This window comes from Manis javanica, chromosome 4 (assembly GCF_040802235.1).
Source record: "Manis javanica isolate MJ-LG chromosome 4, MJ_LKY, whole genome shotgun sequence".
In the NCBI taxonomy this organism is placed as follows: domain Eukaryota; kingdom Metazoa; phylum Chordata; class Mammalia; order Pholidota; family Manidae; genus Manis; species Manis javanica.
Window position 1 is genome coordinate 169,439,149 of NC_133159.1, and position 24,677 is coordinate 169,463,825.

Consider the following 24,677-nt stretch of genomic DNA (forward strand, 5'->3'; position numbering starts at 1 on the left):
CATCTAATCATAAATAATTCTAACTTTGTGATTAAAGCAGCCAGACCCCCTAGGTACCTTAGCCTTGCCCACACATTGCTGTTTGTGGCTGCAAGCTGGAGGAGGACCTTTCTGAATGACAGTTCTCTTCATAGAGCATTTTATTGTGCACAGGAGACTGCCCGGGTCTGTCAGTGCTGCTTTCTGGGTAACTGATATGGTGGCCCTGCTGGCAGCACTGAGGCCCAAAGGTGCTGAGCAGAGGTGGGGACCCATGGTCTGTGGGGTGAGAGGAGGGAACCATTCCCTGAAATCCTGTGCTCCAGAAGCCCTTACATGGAAGCTCACTCAACATCCGGGGCTACTATACACCAAACCTGCTTCTCACAGGCTGGAGGGAGAGGCTGGTTCCCCAGGGTGGGTTAGTAAAGTCATATAGCCCCTTACCCTTCTTTGCCAATTTCTCCAACCTTCAGGGCTTCAACAAGAGGCTCTTTACCTAGTTTGGTCAAATTCATTTTGGTCTCGAGAGTCATCAGAAAGGACCCATTGTAGGACATTTCCAAATCGATCCAGAGTCCTAGAGAAATGGTGAAAAAACAGGTTTTTTCCCCCCAGAAAACATGACTATAAATGACAGTATAAAGTTTTCTATTTTGAAGCATTTAAGTAGGTATCACATTAAAAGTCTGTAGATATGTATCGCCTGTACTGCCAATGCATGCAAGAGGAGATTGTGGGGGAAAAAGCTTCTGGAAATGGTTCAAATTGTCAGCATTTCAACAGCCATTAAGAAAAGTCACAGTGAGCTCAGTGCACTTGTTAGCACTGGAAGGGTCCCATCTCTGGGTTCTTCTCACATTCAGAAAGAAAACACACTCCCAGCCAGAGGATGGCTTGTCCCCAGGGCAAAGCCAGGATGCGGTGTGCAGATTCTGAGGCAGAACAGAGATGCAGAGACTTCACTGCAGGCTGGGCTGTTCTCTAAAGACAAATGTGAGAACCACTGTTTTTCTTAAAATTATCTAATGTTGTTAGGGGGGTGATGGTGCAGGAAGGGGCATAGGGAATGATTTGGATTTGGCTTGGTAGGATAAGGATAACGACAAAAACCTTTAGAACCTTTTTCTTTATGGAAATTGCCTAATAATGGAAACAAAATTCAAGCCCCAGGATTACCCAGATAAAGTTGGGTAACCACTTTGTTCCTTAGTTTAAAAATCTATCCCTTAGAAAAGAAACTAATATCAATGAGATCACATTTAAGAGGCTCTTAGCCTTGTGTAATTTCACTGGGATGGTCCACCAGCAGCAGTGGCCAGTGACCAGACGTCTAATATGCAAACAGGGCTTATCTCGTGACCTTCTACACCAGGATTCTATGGCAAGGCAGGCTAGGACAGGCTGTGCTGTGATTTTTCAGATTCAGAGGTCCATAAATACCTCGTGGACCTTCATTCAAAACGTGGTCCTTCAAGTGGGTGTTCAGATGTTAATAAACTTTTATACATCCTCATAAGACAAATGACAAATCTAAAAGTCAGAGAAAATTAAAACCACTGTTCAAACACAGCAGCATTTTTTTTTGGTATCATTAATCTACAATTACATGAAGAACATTATGTTTACTAGGCTCCCCCCTTAACCAAGTCACCCCCACATACCCCTTTCACAGTCACTGTCCATCTGCATAGTAAGATGCTGTAAAATCACTACTTGTCTTCTCTGTGTTGCACAGCCCTCCCCATGCCCCCCACGCACTATACATGCTAATTGTAATGCCCTCTTTCTTTGTCCCCACCCTTATCCCTCCCTTCCCACCCGTCCTCCCCAGTCCCTTTCCCTTTGGTAACTGTTAGTCCCTTCTTGGGTTCTGTGCTTCTGCTGCTGTTTTGTTCCTTCAGTTTTCCTTTGTTCTTATACTCCACATATGAGTGAAATCATTTGGTACTTGTCTTTCTCCACCTGGCTTATTTCACTGAGCATAATACCCTCTAGCTCCATCCATGTTGTTGCGAATGGTAGGATCTGTTTTTTTCTTGTGGCTGAGTAATATTCCATTGTGTATATGTACCACATCTTCTTTATCCATTCATCTACTGATGGACATTTAGGTTGCTTCCATATCTTGGCTATTGTAAATAGTGCAGCGATAAACATAGGGGTGCATCTGTCTTTTTCAAACTGGAGTGCTGCATTCTTAGGGTGAATTCCTAGAAGTGGAATTCCTGGGTCAAATGGTATTTCTATTTTGAGCATTTTGAGGAACCTCCATACTGCTTTCCACAATGGTTGAACTAATTTACATTCCTATCAGCAGTGTAAGAGGGTTCCCTTTTCTCCACAACCTTGCCAACATTTGTTGTTGTTTTGTCTTTTCGATGATGGCGATCCTTACTGGCACAGCAGCATTTTTAAGCAATTGCAGTAAATAACCTATCTCCTATTTGGCCACCATCTCAGATAAAAGCTTTGCTTAACCTCAAAAAACACTAATAGTGTAATTCCTAACAGCAGAATTATTTCCATTTTGTTTACAACCAACTCTTTTTACCATAATTGAAGGTAATATTTTCCATGAAAGACCTGGTTTAATTAAGTGATATGCAGATCAGCTGTGATTGTCTTTTTTGCAGCAACTCACAAAATTGCTTTATTTCCTCCTTATATCAAATAGTTAAAAATCATTAATTAGCTTGCTCTTCAAAGGTACTGCTATTGGAAATAAAGGGTATATCTACTTTAATAAAGACATTTAGTTGTTAATCACTTCCAATGGTATTAGGGCAAAAGGCTAGATATTAACAGATTTTATACTTGAATGGAACATCAGTAAGAAAGGTACTTATTGTTGTATAATATCTCCAGCTTTTCTTAACTTGAGAATTGATAGACTCAAATTCCTGGTTGCTATATGAATTCAGAAATAATCATTTCCTTTGAAAATCATACTCAAATTTTCCAATAAATAATAGTATACAGTGCCTTTGAAGGCTGTCATATTAAAGACATCAAATTTTACTTCTTATAAAATGGAAGGTTTTGTTTGTTTTTTAAATCAGGGGATGTGGATATACCTTAATAAACTGCTGGCTCACCCCGTCACTGGGACATTCCACCCAATGACATGTGGTCCAGGACCCTGGCCAGGAGCTGAGGCAGGGGGCGCCAAGGGCAGAGCACGTGGAGCCCAGTCACATGGGCTGAAGGTTGAGTTTCACTGGAAGTTTCTTGACCTCTGTACATGGGCCTCCTCATATGCAGGAGGGAGACCACACTGCCTCTTCAGGGTGCGGCTGTGTACAGCCCAGGGCCAGGCACCTCCCAGCCAGGCACCTCCTTAGTTCCAGACTCCTTGCTCCAGCCTAGCTTGCTGCTATTGCTGTGGTAGACAGGGACCAGACCAGAGGAGGCCTCAGGGCCAAGGGAGCACTGGGCAACCAGAGAACCCTGTCCAGGCTGGGGAGGAGACATCTGACATGGGGCACAGGGTCTGCGTTTTATTTCACTGTATATGCCCCAACAGACCCACCCACAGACTCTTGCTCAGTCCTGGTTTTCAGTGAAAATATGAAGGAATCAAGAAGGCTTTGAACTCTTAACAGATTTAACTTCTAACTTTTTGCAGATACAAACTGCAAACATTCCAACAAATTAATATGATGTGCTTGCATTCAGATGAGGGTTAGACTATTTTAACATTAGGTGCAAAGAAAAACTTGCTTCAGTGATGAAGATTCAGCAGGCAAAGAGCAGCATGAAAACCTCGCAGCGCACCCAACATGGAGCCAAGACCCACTGGTTATGTAGTGGGTGAGTCAGGAGGCTGCCGCCTTGCGTGACTGAAAGATGAAATTAACAGCTACTAGAAAGACTGTTTTCTCACAGGGGATCAAAGTAGCAAGAACGTAAGGATGGGGACATGCACTACGGGTCTCAGCTCTTCACTCTGGGCTGAACGCTGCTGACACAGATGAATACAGTTGCAGAGCTTTTCCTTTTGTGTTCCTGACAAATGTTACGGCTGTATCATGAGGCATTTCAGTTGAAATGCTGCTTTTCTATAACCTTCTGCTCTTGGTGGTGCTCAAGGACAAAACCCAGAAGTTGAGCAGGACAATTCTGTAAGCCTCTAAATAGGAGGAAGGCAGTCTAATGCTGTGAGGTTCTCAAAAAAGGCCAAGCTCCTGTCTTAATCTTCCCAGGCTGCTACAACAAAATGCCATAAACTGGGTGGCTGAAACAAAACACATTTATTTCTCACAGTTCTGGAAGCTGGAAGTCCGAGATCAAGGTGCCAGCCAATTCAGTTCCTGGCGGGTGTCCTCTTCCTGGCTTGCAGCCAGCTGCCCCCCTTCGTCTGCGTTCTCAATGGCAGCAAGACAGCGCGGCAGCTCTGGTTTCTTCTTGTAAGCGCACTAATCCCGTCATGGCACACCTCCCTCGTGACCTCATCTAAAATTAATCACCTCCAGAAGCCCCACCTCCAAACACCAACACATTGCAGGTTAGGACCTCAAATGCGGATGGGGGTGGGCCCAAACATTCCGTCCACAACAATCTCCCCCACGCAAGCGTCCTCATGCTGAGAGAACTCCAGGGGTGAAGAGTGGCGCCGGATTACCGACCAGTCCCTGTGAAGCTGGTGCTTCGTTTGGCAACATGGGAAACACACCTGATGACGACAGGCTTCAGGCAGTTTCCATGCAAGGACCCACGAGGAGCTCAGACGGCAGTTTCTCGGCTGCTCATGGTCATGAGAGAAGGATCAGGTGCCACCACCTTTACTCAGAAGGAGGTTGCAGCAAAACATACAGGTCACTCCACACAAAAATGCTTATTGAGTTCTTAGTGCAAGATACCAGTGCTAAAGACACTGCGATGAATCCATGCCCTCAGGCAGTTTATACTTGAGGAAGAACAGAGAGGCCTGGGCCACCTGGTGCAGATAAGACCTTGGTGCCACCAGGACAGCTAGACACAGATTCTTCTGCCTGGTCCCTGGTGTTCTACTTAACAGACCCCTCGGCCTCAGAAACGGTCTACTGTGGCCACATTAATCTAGTAATGTCACTTGGCAGTTCACTGTTTTATTACAATTAAAATAACTAGGAGGCATCAGTCTCATTGCAATAGGTTAAGTTTAACAGGCACCCACTGCTTAGAAGGAGTTAAGAGACCCTAAATCCTTGCTCACCTGACATTGGCCCCAGTGTATCTGCTCCTCCATTTCCTTCGACTTGTATTAGTGGCTGATTTTCACTTTGAAAGTCAACATTTGGCATACAAAAAAACAAAATTTCTTAAAAGAGAATATTTAATAATATATTACCAAAAACAGATGTTTGAGCTACTTAGCTCTCAGAAGGGCACAACAGGGACTGTTTTGTTCCTGGCGAACAGACTGCCTCACATGGCTCACTCGGACACCAGAGAAGACCAGCATGCCTAGTGTTTGCACGTGTCTTCCAAGACAGACATCGTTTTTAGCTTTGTCTATCTGTAACCGTTCTTAGCAACAGCTCTTCCTTTCAAGGTGGACATAGTCACAAATCAGAGTCTTCTCTTTCCCACCCCAAATGAGTTTCACAAAAGGGCATTTTTTTCCCTTTCCACAAAAAAGTGTTTTTCTTTCCACAACACGATCTGGTCAGAGTGTGCGTGCCACTCCTGCAGTACTGGGCCCCACAGTCCAGCCCCGTCACTGTGCTCGGCCCCAGGCAGCTGCTCTCCTAACGTCTGCTCTTGACAAGAGCGCAGCGGGAGGAACGGGCAGGCCACGAACTGCCTCTGCTTCTGGTTTCCTGCAATTCTCAGTTGACCAAGTAATCTCAGTCCCAGCCCTGGATAAAGGCACCAGGCACCAGAGGGTAGGGTCCACAGGGTGAGCTGTAGATGGTGGACACTGCTAGTCATAAGTAAGGGCCTCGCTGAAGACAAGGTTCCTATTCCTATGGCATGTGGTAACCCTTCCACAGAATCCAACACCTTCAGTGGAAACGTGGGTAGGTATCTGACTATTTTGAAACTGGGAGAAACCAGTATAGCACTTTGTCCACGGAGGACACTCAACGACTACCTGCAGACTTAAATATGTGCAACATATGTTCTGAAGACAAAATAAATTAATCTGAACCTGAAGGGGTGACAGTCCACATCTGTGGTTCATGCTGACACTGATCTGACACCCTCGGTCCCAGGCACAGATGACAGGGAGGATCCCCCCAAGCCCCCCGGGAAGCTTTCAGTAATGATGAAGTTTTGCCACAGCAACAGCAAGCCCTGATGGCTCACTGTGCGCTCTCTGAGCCTTTATGTGTGACATTTAATCACCACAACCAAATGCAGGACATGAAAAAGAACTATGCATGCTCAAGTAATTTTTATCCACCAGAGAAAAAATATTAGGAATGAATATGCTAAAAATGTACAATATGTACCAAAAAGGTAACCGGCTGTCTGTGAATCATGGGATGAGGGTAATATTTCAGTTTTCCCCAAAATTAGTACTTGTTGAACAAATGAAGGGGCAAATACCACCTTAATGGGATTAATAAAACAACCGGAAAGAGCTTAGCTGAGCGGTGTGGCCCGGTGGGCCCTAGAGGACAAGCCTAGAGACAGAAGCCCAGGGTATGGATGAGGGCTGGGAGGGGAGGCCAGTCCAAGGAGGCTTCTGGGTCCCACTGTGTGGTCTGAATGCAGGAGACCCACACATACCTCACAGTTAGAGATGTGTGTGATGGGGACAGGGGTCAGGAATAAGGCAGGAAGTGCAGGCAGCTCCCAAGGGACAGATGCTCTCCATCTTCCACTACTTGCCTTTGGTGTGACATGCCAACCCTGGGAAAGGCGTTCCCTTAGCCTTATTCATGACACTGGAAACTGGCTGTGTCCTGGGACTCAAGACAGGCCCAGGGGGCCAACGTGGGACTTCATTCAGAGGAACTACAGACTTTGCTTCTTCTAGTGGCAAGGCCACCACAGCTGAGAAGGGCCTTTTCTTCCCTTTTATCCTGGTAGGATCTGCCGGCTTCGAGCTGCAGCGTGGGTCATCGGACACCATGGCCAACACATTTTAAACTCTCCAAGGGCAGCAGCAGCCGCACAGAGGGCAGCACTAACTACGGTAAAATAGCTGCACCGCTGCACGGAGCACTGGCCTCTCACCAGATGCTCTCGATGGCCTTTCCTATGTGAACTCCCTTAATCCTCGCAACAGGCCTACCACGTAGGCGCCGTCAGTCTCCTGTCTTGAGAGGGGAGTTGGCCAGGAGGCTTAAGGAACTCGCCTACGGCCCAGAGCTGTGAACCAGCAGGCCGGCCCCAGGGCTGGCACTCAGAACCACCGCTCTGTGCTGCCTCAAGAGGGGCATCCTGAGGATGGAGTGATCCACCCCACTCCGGCCGAACATCCCTCCTGAACCATTGCCTCCAACAAACAAGCACAAGTGAGGAAACATTAAAAAAAAAATTTTTTTAAAGGGTGTTGGCGGGGATCCCATGGGAGGCACTTCTCTCTCCCGCTGCTAAAGCCTTCCTCACCCGGGGCGCATTTCCCTGGAAGGGGAGCTCTGCTTTCTACATCAGTTTCAGTCAGTCACCTCTGATTTTTATTTCCTTAAAAGGGAAGTTTCCCTTAGAGCAATGGAAACCAAAACGCATGTTTCCTTTGTGCTCATTTCTGTTTTACCATCACATGCATGCTTTGAAGATGTGGAAAAACCTTACTTGATCAAACTTTAAAACCCACAGGCTCTATGTCTTTCTCATTTTCCTTAGTAACATTTCCTCCCTTGTTACATAAGCAGCAGATCTCTAAAACTTGCCCTGAAAGGAGTTAAATAAGCCGTGAATAGATTAAAACCCGGCAAAGCTTTGATCTATATAGTGAAATGTCTTGCTCCAAAGAACAGGAAAGAAACTAGAGACCTAGGCATTTGGTGAATTTCACTCAAAGCTTCACAAAGTTGCCAGGGAGGCGGCAGAGTTCAAAGCCACAGGGACATTTCTTAAGATATGGCAAAACCCAGCTGTGGCCCTTCTTCTCTCCCCTTGGAAATTTCTACTAATATAAGGGACAGTCCTGAGATAGGAGACTGCTAACACATTAGAAAGTAGAACGTGTACACTATTACTTGCTTTCTCTAAGCCTGACTCTCTGAAGGTTGACATTAGCTGATCATTTACCAGCTCATTACAAGTCAGTTCCAAGAGGCAAAGAGCAAGGGGCAACCCAGAACCAACAGTCAGAGGAAGGCAGGCAGCCCTCGTATGCCAATGGGGTGACGATCCTAGCTACGCACTTAACACACTGATAATGCTCTTTTAAAATTTCACACATGTTTAAAAGAACTCTACCTAATCCATTTGAAAATGACCTTTTCTAGTTTTACTATTAGTGAAACAGAAATTAACCAAACCCGGGAGCACACAGATTTATCAAAGCGCAGACATATTAAGTGGTTGCAGGTGATCTCAACATGCAAGTATTAGGTGGACTTCTGGATTTGCAAATACTCCAGTCTGTCTTTCTCTGAAATCCACAAGATGCCAACAACTTGGAAGTATGGGCTCACTGTCAGCTGAAATAACGCTAGAGAGAGGGTTAGAGCTGCTAATTGCACTGGTAGAAAACAACCTTTGTATTTACATCACATGTACACAACACAGAAAATGATTTCACTAAATATGATTCAAGAGCCAATGTGATAGAGACATACAGAGACAAAAATAGATGTTCTAAATTTCCGTCTCTAAATTTTATAAAACATTTACTTCAAAACAAATATCACTTTTTTGAAAAGTTGTAATTTTTTTCTCTTCTACCTTGCTCCTGTTCCTTTGAAGAATAATGTAAACCCAGGTTAGGTGGAGAGAAGCTCATTTGGAAAGGGGTGCCACAGAAAAAAGTCAGATGCTTCCACGACAGCAGGATTTCTTCCTGCTCACACCCTACTCCTACCTACCCGGCTCACTCTTCGCCAAACTCCGATGTACTCAATTTTCCATCAGGGTCCTTCTAAAACCACATGCCTCAAAATATACATGTATCTTTACATCATAATTTTATTTAAACTCTCTCTACATTCTAATCAACTTTCTCCCCTGACCCATACTGTAAATAACATGTCCATAGTAGTATGTCTTAAAAATAAAATCTGAGAACTTTCCTCCATCAGAGAGCCTTACTCTCAAAATATTGCCTGATGATATATGTCTTCCTTTTTCAAACATTTACTGAGTGTCTACTAGGAGTGGTAAGGAACATAAAGATGTACAACATGATGGCGAAAGAATCTGCAACCTAGAAGTAAGTATGTGAATATGTATGAGAGGCAGCTCCAGGTAAGAGTTCAGGGCTGGGGCAGATACCCACAGTGAGGCCTGGATGGGTGAAGGGGCTGAAATCCAGCCCACGGCCTCGCACCCTACAAGGACTGTGTGGCCATCCAGGGCAGGGTCTGTTTTTTAAATCACACAAAAGCTCAGGTCCCACCAACTGGCACGTACATCTTGGGGCTGGAGGAGGAACTATAGGATCCAAGACACTAAAATGATTAGGATGGGGACCTATTCACCATCAGTTTAAGGCTATGGCTGTTAAGAACAAGACAATCAATATGAAATAGATGGTTAAAAAGTCCCCAACTCACTCCAAAACACAAAGCCTTGGCATTTGATTTACAGCACAGGAGACATTTTAACACTCATTTAAATGGTCAATTTCTCTCTGGAGTCCATTAAGAATTACCTTGGTGATCAACATAAGGCTTGAAGGCCTGAAGGATTTTTGGCACAGCTACCCCCATGTCAAGTTCCGTCAGAGTTAGCTCATTCATAAAGTAGGGGAGCTGGAGAAAAGAAGTAAACAATGAATGAGAAGTTAGTAACCTGGCAAATGTTAGAATTCAGCATACTCTCAGAAGGGATGATGGTCAAGGTTCTGGGGACACATTTAACCAAAATTTATTAAGCACATAGCACATACTAGGCATCATACTACAGTCAGAGCCTGGATGAGTGAGGCAAGGTCCTTGCTCTTGTGGGGTTTATATCGCAGAGGCAGAAACAGAAAAATAAGTAGACAACTTCAGAGAGTGATTAGTGCTACACAGAAAATAAAGCAGGTAATGGAACAGAGGGAGCTGGGGGCAGGGGGCAGGGGTGACAAGTTTTGGCTGAGGAGGTCAATGAAGGCTTCTCTGAGGAGCAGCATCTGGTCAGAGATCTGACTGTGGAGAAGGAGCCAGCCATGCCGGTCAAGTTAACAATCCCCAGGATTGGCTAAAGTGTGGGAAAATGGACCTCTTTTAGACCACTAGTGGGGAGTTAGGAAACTGCTACAACATTTTGGATGGGCAACCTAACATTTATTAAAGTTCTTGAAAAAAATCACATCCCTTGACCCCGCGCTGGACAATTTCTGCTTGACCCCTGGTTTGGAGCCCACTCTAGCCCAGAGGCTGGTGTCTGAACCTCAGCAGCAGCTCTCCTGCCCTTGGGATTCCGGTTGGGCGTGGCCAGCGGGATGCACCAGTGGGAGGGGCGGCGGGGAGGTACAGGGAGCGGTACGTTGGGCCTTGCCCCTCCCTCTAGCGAGGGCCCCGCTCCTGTCAGACAGGCAGCCCTCCTCTCCCCAGCCACGCTGCCTGAGTTCTGGCGACCGCTCCGGGCTCTTGCCTGATCAGGGAGTGGTAACAGCTCGCCACTGCCGCCAGCCCTGGGCAGCCACACTGTCCCTTTTGGTTTCTCTACACCAGCCCAAACCTTTATAAATCCTTCTTTTATTAAACTCTTCCTCTGCTGGGGAATTAAAAGTCTTCCTCTGCTCGGGCTACTCCATTCATCTGCTTCCTGCTGGGACCCGACTAATACAACTATGGTAGGCTTTTACTCTAAAGGAAATAACAGAAAAGTACTGGTAGCATGCTTAGAAATTCCTACCTTGCCTCAAGACCACAGAATTAATTCATCTGTGTTTCCTGCACCTGGACTTACATATGTGCATGTATTTTTTAAAAAATCCTTAGTCCATTTCTAATTTTAGTATAAGATGTAAATTAGGGATCCATCTTAATGTTTTTCCAGTGGCTAGTCAGTTATCTTAACCTGTTAATTAAACAACCAATTCTTTCCCTAACAATTTGTAATGCTACCTATAAATATGAGATTCCTCCTACACTGGAGTCTGTATTGAGCACTCTGTTTTCTACCAGTATCAAACTGCTTTTATTAATGTAGCTCTAAAATACATTGTGAAATTTGGCAAGTCCTTCTCCTTTCTTTTCCCCCAGAATTTTCTTATCCTCATGAATATTTCTGTATTCGAACATTGAGAAATATTGTAAAGTTTAAAATTAAGGGTTTTTAAAATTAAATATATGCTGAACATTTTCCATAAAACACAGTAACATCTAGCCAGGTGTGGATTTAATGCCTATTTTGGCTAGACCTCTTCAGCCATCAAACTTACACACTTTTAGGACTCACCAGTCAGAGAACTTCATCTCTGATTTTTCAGGGGTGGACGGGTTAATGTAAAGAGGTTATGGTGTCTGTGACTAGAGACAGTATTCAAACAAGCACTTCTGACCTGGTGGCTGCTGTATTTGGAAACCTTTTTCGAAAGCATCAGCGTTGTATGGTAGCTGACCTCCCAATCGGGCTACAGAATGCTACCTGACCAAGAATGTAGCCAAAATGTCACCCTCTTGCCTCAGTCCTTTTGGTCTATTATTGTCATTCTAATGCCCAGTGTGTCAGGAGCAGGTCGGGTTTCTATGGGACCAGAAGTCCGACACTGAGCCAGGGGAGCAAGTACAGAGAGGGCAGGAACACGATGTCCTTCCCTGTACCTGGTCCACCACCCACCCCATCTCTTCCTGCATCCCGTGGTCCCTGCGAGGGCAGGGGGAGGACCCGAGGCAGGACCAGAGCTGAAGAAGGGGACTGAGAAGGACTGGCCAGGAGTGGGTGGGCTCAAATTAGCTATAGGCAGAATGGGGAGGAGGGTCAGCAGGGCCTGGCTCGCTACTCACTCACTTGAGCACCGAACTCCAAGAACACCTCTAACTTCCCTTCCCACTCCATCCTAGTTCGGATCTCTGATCTGAATCGAACTCAGCCTCAGGCCCTACAGCAGCCTCCTTCCTACTCTGCAGGCAAGGCAAGGTCCTCTTCCTCCTCCTCCTCCTCCTCCTCCTCTCTTTTCAAACAGAAACTCCCTTCCTCCCACCCAAAGGCACCATAGTGCCACAGGAAGCCACTGCATGTTCTTTACCCGCCTGCAAAACCCAACTGGTGTACGGGACATTGTCACGTTGGCGGGTGCTGTGTGTGCGAACAGCCGCATTTGCTGACACAAGAGGCCCATGACTGAGGGCCCCCCGCGGTAGTGGAGCAGCCAGCTGAGGCCAAGAGAGTACCTGCTGTTGGGGCCGAAACTCAGCTTGTTTTACACCCATTAATGGGCACCAGATCCACAGGGATCCACAGGGCTGCTCTTTCACAACACTATCCCATGCGAGGGTGACAACGGACTGCAGAGCAAGGCCAGCAGAGTTCTGCGTACGTTGGGCCTCCCAGGGAAACCAGGAGGAGTAGACCTTTGTCAGCGGGTTGGCTCAGGCTCCCCCAGCTGCTCTGGCTCCGGACTGGCTGTTAACCAATACTCACTACCAAGTTTAAGGAACAGCTCTTCCTAGGAATATGCGGGTATTGATGAGTTACCATAAGAGCTCTTTTGGCAGGGGTGGTGGTACGTCCAGAATTTGGCTGATATTCTGCTGCCTTCCTGTTTACTCTACTGCCCCGGTCAGGGTGCAGGCGGTGAGGCTGGCAATGGAGGGGGCACAGCGCCTACCTGACCTGCTGGTGCTGCTGGATCTAGGCCACTTCTCTCCATCCTAACCTTCCAGCACTCCCAGCTTCAAAAACCAAAAGGGAATTTAAGTGTGTGGACTGCGAAGGTTCACGTGACCAGCAAAAGGGGAAGATGAAATTAAAAGACTCTCTTCAGCTTCCTGTGGGATGAGAGAACCAAGCATTGTCCACCAGGGGCAGAGGCTCCATGGACTTCCCGCTCCAGAGAGACGTGTGGGTCACTGCCCCCTCTGAGTCTGCTCTGTTCTGGGCTGTGGGTAACAGGGAGAGCGGTGTCCTGTCCGGAGTCCAGGCACGCCCTGCTTTCTGTCACACACACTGCCAGGGCCTGCAGCGCACCTGCTCAGGGAAGGGCCCGTGACAGCCTCGGGGAAAAGAGGACTGCCAGTCCTGCCCAAGTGCCTTCACCTAGGAACTCAAGCCCTTCAATATTTTCCAAAAAGTAGGAGAGGTTGAGCGGCTCCAGGTTAGCCTCTGACCATTAATGCCAACACAGGAGGGTCAGTGCTGCCCCCTGCTCCCCCCATGGACCTGGTGAGCAGAGAGGGGTCAATCTTCAACCCACCTGAAGAACACAAACAGGCTGACCCTTGTCAACAGAGCCCTCCCAAACCCCCAAACCCCTGCCCTGAATTCTGCCTCCAAATCTACCCTTCCGGCTCTGGAAGCAGCCTCTCCTCTTCATTGCGGGCTAGGGGAGGAACGGCACAGCCTGCAACCAGCAGACAGAATTTGCCAGAGCTTCACTGAGTCAGAGAAGGACTGGTCTGTTACCCAAAACAATGACAGGATCAAACCGAAGCTCCGCTTTGCCCTCACTTCCCTTCAACTGTGATTTTACCTTAGCTCCCCATTTCCTGACCTTGAGTCCTTGAACCCTAACATTAGGAACAAGATTCCATGTCACTGCATTTTTCTAGAGAAAGGATCTATATGTTTCTGCTTCTCAAAGGTATCTATGACCCAAAAGATCCACTGGCTTAAGCTGCTGACTGCGACCTCTCAGTGCAAATTTGGGGACCAAAGTGACCCTTCCTCGGCTGGGCCTTCACTGGGTCTTGCTTCTTAGTAACTAAAACTTACTTATGAGTAACTTAAATAATGGCTCTTGGTTGGTAAAGGTGGTATAAATGAGTCATTTGGTGGCAATTGTGAGAAATACTTATGCAGTTTAAATTCATTTCCAGGTGGGCCTAGATCAGCATCAGGACTTGTCTCTTCAGCAGAGTGAGCCCAAAATAAAATACCATCTGGCCAGAAGTAACGGTCAAACACAGACACATCTAGAGTACAATGCTAACTTTCCCGGCTTTGCGAGGGAGCAAGACTTGGGAAGGAGGTTTTCGTATCTGGCATTGTCCTCAGCGTTTACTGTGTGACCTCGATGGGAGACTGGCTCGGTGCGGGGGGAGGGGGATTCTGGAAATACCATTCAGCTTCCTAACCAACTTAAAGACAACAGAAGTCTACTCAACATACCAGTTACAAAGGCTTACATTTCCCCAAGCCAAGTTCTGGATTATCACTAGAGTGGATAACAATGAGGGCAACACAAGGGAAAAGGAAGGAGGGACTAAGTCCCCAGATGCTGTTAGTCTCTGGTTAAGGTCACAGCCCAGATACGCTGTGTGATAAGGACGTACGACTCTCACATGTTACATACTTTAAACCAAGTTATTATTCACCTAGGATATAATGGTACAAAACTTTGGGAAATTAAGAAATGTGAAGAATTTGGGAAGTCTCTTGTGTGGTAAACAATACCTTTATTTTGCTGAGTTTCATTTGGATTTTCTTAGATACCAGATCAGACCAGTATTTCTCTCCTAAGAAGTCCCAAAACAGTCTTCCAAGCAAGGCGTTCACCCAGGCTTCCTGTTCTTCCTCCTCAGTGGGTGGTGCCTCCGGCAGCTGGCAAAACAGAAGCGACCGAAATCAGCTAGAATGCAACTGGAAAGCAAGACAGGTGCTTATTTTTATGAGGTCACTGATGGTCCCCTGCAGAGATGGGTGACCCTCGGGGCTGCACTCCTTCCCTATAAATTCCAAGTCCCACATAAGTCAGTGAACAGAAAAGGAAGAAACAATGCCACCATCGCGGGTAAGAACTCCCCTTTGTCTATTTTATTTTTCAGCCCATCTTCCTGTGAACTAGCTCTTTCATACGAGTGGCTCAGCCAATTGCCCTGCCCCCCCAAATCAGCTTGATTCCAACATTCAGAATCAATGGCACATCTCGTCAAATGTGTGCCCGCCTTTCTTTCGGCTGAGGCTCCCTGGACATGTAGTTGTCAGGCTGGTCCTCACCCTGCAACCCCCCAGGTTCCCAATGCCGAGGACCCTGACATTCAGCCTGATTCCTGTGAGCTTATGATGCTCCTGGGCAAGGGGACAAGTGAAACACTGGGGCCTCACCTCCACTGGATACAATCCATCTAAAACATCGGTCATGGCAACCGTGCAAGGCAGGGGAGCAAGCTTGGGCTGGTCTCCAGTTCCGCAGGCTGATTACTGAGACCGCGGACTTTTGCCTGGAGAGGACGTGGTAGAGGAGAAGAAGGGAGAAGCGCGTGACACCCACTGAGGGTGGAGCGGGCCGGATGGCACAGGGAACGCTTGGTCACTGTTGCTGTCCCTGCTGCTGTCCATGGGCCCTCGGGTAAGATCCTTACCAGGTTCCCTCAACTGAGGCTCACAACACCCCAGCTAAAGACAGAACTTTTACTTTTCTATCTTAGGGATAAGGACACAAACTTGGAAAAACTCAGTTTCCTGAGGCCCCTTGTTTATCAACACAGCCTGACTCAGAGCCACCTGCTCTGTCCTGTGGGAGGGAGGACAGGGTGTGACTGGCCCTGGTGTGACAGACACTGCCCTATGCTGAGGTCTCTAATTAGACTATAGCCTTACAGAAACAATTAGCCTGGAAAGCAAAGACCAACAAAAGAACTAGGAACGAGTAATCTGTAAATCGTTCACCCTTTCTCTTCCCCTTATGGTTTAGATAAACTCATCTGTCTTGCCCTCACGGGTGGTCTGCTGCCACAACACACACCAGCCACCCTCACTGCCTCCATGTTCTGTATGCATGCATTCACGCCAGTGCCATCAGTGGTGAGCAGCTGTGTGCCGAGGCCAGGGACAGAGTGTACAGGTGGCTTGGTGCTTTGGTAATGACTTGTGAGTACTCCAAAGTCTATGGCATGGACCTATGTGTGATTTTTGTGAAGCCTGGAGATCTGAGGGTCTGACCACCAACCTTGCACTGGGCCTAGTGGACTGCCCAGCACCCACCTGCCCACTCACCTTGTCAGAGCATGAGCCATCTCTCTCTTTGAGGGTCTGGGGTCTCACTGACACTTTTCAATCTAATGTTATTGCATAGGAGATTTTATGTTCTAGAAGCCCTTCAAATTTAGGTGTTTTCTAAGGTCTCCCTTGTAAATGTTGCTGAGTCTCATTTTAAAAAATCACTCTGGTTTAAAAATAAGCATGCTGTTTATTCCAGTTCAAAAGATATGGCTCTACCGCACTCATTTTAATGGCTGTAGAGTATTCTGTCTGTGCTTTTCTAGTGCTATAATGTCTTTTGATACTAACGAAGACATTTCTAACACCAGGTCCTGGACCGAAGAGTGGAAGGCGTGATCGGCAAGCTCTCTGTCATGCCGCAAGTTGCACGTTTTGTGGAATCACTTTTCTCTGCTTGAACATCTGTATCCCACCCCAAGAACACCTTGTCCAGCTTTTCTGAGGTTACTGTCTCTGAGTCACATCAGATTCTCCCTACAGACTTCTGAGTAAACACACATCCAAGGACAATGCCCTCCTCCCTGGGGTGCTCAGGCAGTGCCAAGGTGCTGCCCACATGGGGCACGGCAAGTCTTAGATCTCTAGGCTACATGAGAGAGTAAGCTACTCATTCCCCTCTCAAATGGGAGAGTCTGCCCTTTAATAACCTTTCTTTACAACCCTAGTTATTCACAGAAAACAGGTTTAGCACAAAATAGCAAGAGACAAAGGCTATTTCACAATTAATGTTCAAGCCAAAGGCCTATGATGTGGAAACAAATTTCTGAAATAACTGACAAGCAGGTTGTTTTTTCTTTTCAACAGGTTCCTTCTGCAGGCGTCCCTCTACAGACTCACCGGGAGCAAGGGAAAGTCCAAGGGCAGCAGAACACTGACAGTGCATCAAAGCAGCTTTAGGAACTGCATCTGGATTCGCCAGGCTCCTAGAAAGAACTCACTTCCAATGAATGTCCTAAAGATTTAAGAGCTTAAAGAGTATATGTGCATACATTTCCTAATATTGCCATTTGGCTGCAGGAAAGAATGTGAGAAGAATATTTATTTCACCATCAACTATATATGTATATTTAGAAAGGGTAACTCTCTAAAAATAGCTTCCAAAAAAAAAAAAAAACCAGTTTGGAGAGTTTAATAGTCCAGAGCTGAAGGCTATCATAACTGAGTAACTTTGGGGGTATATTTTATTAAAAACTGACATCCAAAGTAAAGTAATATACATTTATGTAATTCTGTGGTATAACCTTTCCTATTACAAATGGCCAGGAGACCAGCCCAGCTTTTCTGTTGCCCAAGAGCGTTTAGTGCCTCCGCTCCTAAGGCTTGGTCACACACAGGCCGTGCAGGGGGTCTCACGGAGGGCTGCTTGGTCCAGGAGAAGGCTCAACAGGAGACCCTCCCCCGAGGTCTGTTAGTTGCTTTCATGATTACAGAAGCAGTGCACATTCATTGTAAAAAACACCCTTAACCCCACTATCCAGATAAAATTATTTAAAACTTTTTTACTGTATTTCCTTCTAGTCTCTTTTCAATGTATATATACTTTTAATACAGAATTTTTTTTAAAAATTGGGGTTTTTCCCAAAAAACTAACATGGCTTTTATCTTTTTTTCTGCTTTATTAAGAAATAAATACCATATAATTCACCCATTTAAAGAATACGATCAGTGGTTTTCAGTATCTTCACAGAGTTGTGAAGGTACTGCCACAATCAATTTTAGAGTATTTTTAATGAAAATACTCTAAAAGAAACTCTGTAGCTATTAGCAATCACTCCCCATTTCCCCCAACTCCAACCCCTGCCCTACCTACCCCTCTCCCCCCACCCGCCTGAGGCAACAAACCACCTGTTTGTCTCAGTGAATTTGCCTATTTTGGACATTTCATATTTCATATAAATGGAATCATACAACATTTGTTTTTCTGTAACTGGCTTCTTTCACTAAGCAAGTTTTCAGTGTTTATTCCTTTCTATTGCAGAATGATATACTTATTCTGTGTATATATCACACTTCATCCATTCATCAACTGATGGGCATTTCAGTTGTTTACCACTTTTGGCTACTGTGCAGGGGGTAGCCAATGAACATCTTTGTAAGTTTTTGTGTGTGGACATAGGTTTTCATTTATCTTGGGCACATACCTAAGAGAGGAATGGCTGAATCAGGTAACTCTATTTACCATTTGAGGAACTACCATGCTGTCTTCCACAGCAACTGCATCATATTATGTTCCCACCATCAATGTACAGACATTCCAGTTTAATTTGTTATTATCTTTTTTATTCTAGCCATCCTAGTGGTTATGAAATGGTATCTCATTTTGATTTGATTCATATTTCCCTGATGGCTAACGACTGAGTATCTTTTCATATGCTTACTGGCCATTTGTGTATTGTCTTTGGAAAAATGTCTATTTGGGCTCTTAATTGGGTTATTTACCTTTTTGTTTTGAGTTATGAGTTCTTTATATATTCTAGGTATTAGATTTTTATCAGAAATATGAATTGCAAGTATTTTCTCTCATTCTGTGAACTGTCTTTTCACTTCTTTAATGGTACTGTTTACAGTACGTTTTTTTTTTGTTTTTTTTTTGAGAGGGCATCTCTCATATTTATTGATCAAATGGTTGTTAACAACAATAAAATTCAGTATAGGGGGGGGTCAATGCTCAATGTACAATCATTAATCCATCTCAAGCCTAACTCTCGTCAGTCTCCAATCTTCTGAAGCATAACGAACAAGTTCTTACATGGTGAACAGATTCTTACTTAGTGAATAAGTTCTTACATGGTGAACAGTACAAGGGCATTCATCACAGAAACTTTCGGTTTTGATCACGCATTATGAACTATAAACAATCAGGTCAAATATGAATATTCATTTGATTTTTATACTTGATTTATATGTTGATCCCACATTTCTCCCTTTATTATTATTATTATCTTTATTTTTAATAAAATGCTGAAGTGGTAGGTAGATGCAAGATAAAGGTAGAAAACATAGTTTAGTGTTGTAGGAGAGCAATTGTAGATGATCAGGTAAGTTTTTATTTTTGATAAAGTTTTATCTATTTTTCCTTTGGTTGCATATACTCTTGGTGTCTTATCCATGAAGGCTCTACCTAACCCAAATTCAAAGATTTACTCCTGTTTACTTCTAAGAATTTTATAGTTTGAGCTCTCATACTGAGGTCTATGATCCATTTTGAGTTAACTTTTGTATGTAGTGTGAGGTAAGGGTCCAACTTCATTCTTCTATGGTTGTTTAAGCATCATTTATTGAAAAGACTGTTCTTTCCCCAATGAATTGTCTTGGCACTCTTGTCTGTATTCTGCCTAAAAGTTATTTTTAGATTGGATATATGGCTTCATTTAAAAAAATTTACTGTATAAGCACTTTCCAATTCTACTTTCAAAGATTTGAAAAGCTGTCTTTGAGAGGGGAAAAGGGGAAACCTTGGAAAACCACTCTGCTAATTAAGATGCCCTAGTTTCTGCTTGATTCCTATTTGCTTTGTAGGGTTTTCACCTCCTGATAACACTAAACAGGGAGTAATATCTTGTTTGAACCAGTTTATAGGTAACAAGATAAGTAGTGTGAAAACTAGTAATTATGAAGACAGGACTCTCCAACCTGGGACGGCCTCCTCTTTAAACATTTCTTAAAATCTTCAATTGAAAAGGAGCATGGAAGTGCTTGACGTGATCTGAACACTGGAGCCTTTGCCTAAAGGACAGGCACGCCACCGCCCCTCTGATAGCCCTCTCTTCCACGCAGGTCACTTCAAGGCACACAGACTTAGCAGCCTCCCCAGCCTCCCACCCCTGAGAAAATCTGCCAGGCAGCCTGTGGGATCTCCCTTCCTGAAGTACTCACACCAGGGGTGACACCTGCAGACATTTTTAAAATGAGAGCTTCCTTATTTTCTTGTTTTCTGAATTATTACTTAAATCTCCTCCTCAAGCCAAGCACACTCTCTTGACAAGAGAGTAAAACCCTGGGCCTCCTCGGCCAGCCTCATGGTCTCTCCCACTATGCTACAGGGTAAGCTGCCTCAGAAGAGAGAAAACAGCGCCAAGATCCCAGGGGCGTGGAGCCCACAGAAGCTTGCACAGCCTGTTGTTGTGGCAAAAGCAGTCAAGAGGGCAAGCCGAGGCTCAGTGACTGGCCACTAACCACAAAATATCTGGAGAACCAGGCCCCGCCTCCAAAAACAGTGATATTTCACAATTCAGATTTTGAGCTCCAAATTGATTTCAATATGTGGAATACCCTGAACATGTTTTTAATTATTATGGGTAGGAATAACCACCAAAGTGTTTTAGCATTGTTTAACATAAATCTAATCTTTATTTACTAATTCTATCACTGGGTGTTTTTAACATTGCTTTGGCTCCTGAGCACCAGTGGCCCCATTCACCTCCTGACCTAGCTGAGCATAGGCAACATGTGAAAGGGGAGGCCAAGTGTGTGGAAGTTGCCATTTGATCCAGAGTCCTCAGGATAAGAGATGTTTGATTACGGTCTATGTGAGGCAGTAGCAGGGTGGGGTGGGAGGGTACAGGCTGGGGCAAAAGCTGGTTTTTGTCCCAAGCTCCTTCTATGAAACAGGAAGGAAGGGGTGGCATCTGGGTGGTGGCTAATACTGACGATGTGACAGTGTAACTTTAAGAGATGTCAAAGGTTCCTTAGTGTTTCTTGAGCCCTTTGAGTTCCTCTTGGATTCACAATTATCAGAGGCAATGGGGACCCTAAGAAATAATCTGGCCCAGTCTTAGGCAGGAGGGATGAGTATAATGACCACATGCAAAGGGTCCACATTTGGTGATACTGAAAGAACAGGCTCTCTTATTACTGGTGGGAAGGAATACGGGAACAACACATATGAAAGGGAATTTGGCAATATCTAACAAAATCACCTGTGCATTTACCTTCTGATTTAACAATCCCACTTCTAAGATTTCATCTTGAAGATATACCCCCAACAACACAAAAATACACATATACAAAGTTATTCATTGCAGCATTGTTTGTAACTGCAAAATATTGGCAACAAACTATATGACCATAGAAGAGAGAGACTGGATATTCTATAGAGCATTTGCATAGTGGAGTAAGTACTTTGCAGCTGTTTAAAAATGAGAGGAGGGGAGGTATCTATGAACTGATGTGGAATGATTTCCAGAAGGTACTGGTAAGTGAAAAAGCAATGTGCAAAAGTATTCATAGTATACTACCCTTTGAGTACAACAAAAGGGAATCTCAACCCAGAAAGGAGAAACCAGAGGCTAAGGAGATTGGTTTACTACAGGGGGTGAGTGGGAATGGCATGGAGGAATAGAAGGGATAGGGAATACAATATCCACCAGCTCTAGGAACACACGCCCTTGTAACTCAGTCACCACGTAGAAGGAAACCCAGGCCACGTGGAGAAGAGCTAAGGCTTCAGCCCTCAGCTCTAGCTGAGCTCCCAGTCAACAACCAGCACCTACTCGCCAGCCATGCAAGTGAATCACCTTGGATGCAGACCCTCCAGCCCCCAGGCCAGCCTCCCCTGCTGACACTGGAACAGAGAGAGGCCTTCAATGCTAAGTCTGGTCAAATTACAAATTTGTGAGCAAAATAAATGATATTACGGCACCACTTTGGGGCTGTTTTTATGCCATATAGATAACTAAAACACACACCTCTGCCTTATTCAAGACCATCTGAACTACCAGACATCCCCTGAGAGCCAGGACACAGCCCACTCACACTTCAAGCAGGCCAAGTGGATGTGGGAGCCCAGCACCAAAACTCATGCGCTTTTTTCAAAGGCCCCTTCAAAGAGAATTGCTTGCATTCACACAGTCCTGGCTCTCTGTTTCCTTGTCCATGCAGATTCAAATTATTAAATTAAGGTTGGGGGTGGGATAAGTGCTCAAGGAAAAGCAGCTAGAAGGACACATTCCAACACCAGCCAACTGCCAATCAAGAGAAAATGCTACAGAGTCTGCAGCCCAGGACGGCTCCAACCAGGGTGAAAGGCTTCTGACCTCAGCTGCCCTTCAGTGACGACAACAGGCCTGAATTTCCGCTTGTACTGAGCCTCTAAATTGTCAAGAAAAGATTAAATCATTCCTGCCTGTTATGCCTAAGGGAGCCAGGAAGTTAATGTGCTTTAAAAGATTTTCATCAGACTCAGAAGAGGAAAAAAGGTTTTGGTGCTTCAAGAGGTAAGTGCCAAGTACCCAGAAAGAAGGTTTACACTAGAGCACTTCCCCACCGACAGTAACACTGGCTGGAAGGGCTGGGCTGGGTGCCATCAGGGCCTTCCAGGCCCGCCTGGGGCTTCCACAGACTCTGGTGAATACAGACACAAGCACATGTAACATGCACTGAGGAAGCAATGTTCTAAAACATTTTGTTTTGTCTTTGAAATAAGGAACTATCTTAAAAGCAAGCATTTTCTTAGATAGTTTACTTACATTAGTATACAATTCTCTTTCTGATTTCCCTGATGCTGAGGACAGCCCAGGAAGAAAGGGAATTTTGGGGAGGAGGATTCATCACTGGTAGTGAAGAGGCCATTTCTAGAAGACCATTATATTTCCCCATTGGACTAAAAGGAGGTCTACCTCCCACTCTAGCTGGTAACACAGGCTGGAGGGTAGAGGCAGTGTGGGTCAGGGGCCAGCACATGGTCTTTTTTTACCTTGATAAAGTAGATTGGGTGAGGGCTCAGGGGCCTCTTCCTCACTGAAGCTGAACAAAGACCAATGACTGGCTAAAGGCACAAAGAGGAAGGCATCAAATGCTTCCTATTAAGAACAGAAATACGGTCACTATAACAGGTCAAACACTTTAATAACTGAACATGAAAAGCACAGGCTTCATGCTCACTGGTTGGGGTAGTGGCAGGAGGCCTCAGGTCAAGCCCAGCTGAGGGTCACCTGCCGAATGGCAGTCTTGGCAGCCAAGGGCTTCGTACCTCAGATCAGGTTTTATCTACTCCATCACTTAGTAACTGTGAAATTAAACTATTTAACTTCTGGGAACCTCAGTTTCTCCATCTACAAAATGGAGAGAATACCATCTAGTTTGTAAGACTATTCAAGGGATGAGAGTAATTATATTATGGTTCCTAACAGAATCTGGCATATGGCAGCTTATATTAGTTATCTTGTCACAGATGATCTTGAGTCAATGTCCAGCTTGTTACACTTTGGTAATGATGCGCTCGACATCTGGACAGAGCTGAGGAGTTGAGGACTGGAGAATAAAATGGTTATTGAGGAACCGGACCTCTATTACTTATGACTGTCAGCTTCTCTAGCGATCACCCGGTTGCTCAGGTCAGAGGCTAGGGAGCAACCTCTGACTCTTCTGGCTCACTCATGGGCAAGCCCAGCCAGCTCCCCTCCAGCACGCATCCCAAACACTGCCCCTCTCACCACCTGCGGTTACAACCTTGACCTCAGATCCGCACTCCACTGCCAGAAGTGTCTCCCACACAGTCTTTTCCTCTTACCACCAATTCTGCATGGAGAGCTCTTTATTGTTTAAAGTTAAATCAGATCAACATTACTCCCTGCTCAAAACTCTTCCAGGGCTTTCCATCCCTCTTGGAACTGATCCCATGAGGCTCTGCCTCTCTGTCCCTTGCTCACTGTCACCCACCCTGGCCTCTGATGTTCCCTGAATACTCCAACCACATCCTTGCTTCAGGGCCTTTGCACATGCTGGTCCCCCAGAACACTCCTCTCACACATGTCCCATGGCTCACTGAGACATGACTCAGGTCTCTGACCAAATATCACCTCCTCAAAGAGGTCCTCCTTGACCACTGACCTAAAATAGCAGTTCTGGCCACTTCCCCTTGTCCTTTATTTGGCTTTAATTCTTATCACCACCTGATGTTTTGTCTCCCTGATTAGAGTACAAGCTCCATGAGGGTAAGGCCCTTAGTTGTCCTGTGCATCACTGTGTCCCCAGTGCCCAGAACAGGGTCTGGCACACAAGACACAAAGCGCTTATGTGTGAAGAAATGAGTTGAAGTAGAAGAGAAAAGGCCCAGCCCAGGCAGCCAACTTCACCTTCTTCCCAGCCGTGGGGCTGCTCTCAGCGCTCTGCACAGGGCTCCTCCGGGGGCTTTGGTCCTCTTGGGGGATGCATCTGGCCATGTACACGCTGTAGTCCAGAAGCACCTTCTGCCGCACACCGCCCACGAGCTCCTTCTGCTTTGACTGGGACATCACCTCCTCCACGCTGCCTTTGCTGCTGCTGCGGCTGTGGGCTGGGTGCCCCGAGGGACTGCTGTGTCTGCTGTGTGAGGACAAAAGCCCTGGAGCCAAGAGGTGATGACTGTTAATACAGACGGAGAAGATGACTGCCAAGTACATGGAACGCAGAACAGACTCCAATGGGTTAAGCTGAAAAGCAGCTAAAATGCTATCAAATGACTGTTTAAAAAATATTTATAAGGTTATTTCCCACCCTGAAATATACCTTGCACTCTAATG

General features: G+C 45.6%; 1 protein-coding gene across 5 annotated transcripts in view; it reads right to left on the reverse strand.

Moving 5' to 3' along the window:
* Positions 1 to 24,677, reverse strand: part of TEX2 (testis expressed 2) — a 91,835-nt gene that overhangs the window by 11,365 nt on the left and 55,793 nt on the right. For 3 of the 5 annotated variants that reach the window (XM_036996875.2, XM_036996874.2, XM_073235776.1), the window contains exons 5-8: positions 24,252 to 24,499; positions 14,629 to 14,775; positions 9,734 to 9,833; positions 427 to 559 (exon numbers count right to left, since the gene is read on the reverse strand). In XM_036996875.2, coding sequence (XP_036852770.2) covers positions 427 to 559; positions 9,734 to 9,833; positions 14,629 to 14,775; positions 24,252 to 24,499 — 628 coding nt within the window. The remainder of the gene's footprint in view (positions 1 to 426; positions 560 to 9,733; positions 9,834 to 14,628; positions 14,776 to 24,251; positions 24,500 to 24,677) is intronic. The other 2 variants (XM_073235779.1, XM_073235778.1) reach the window with 1 other exon arrangement.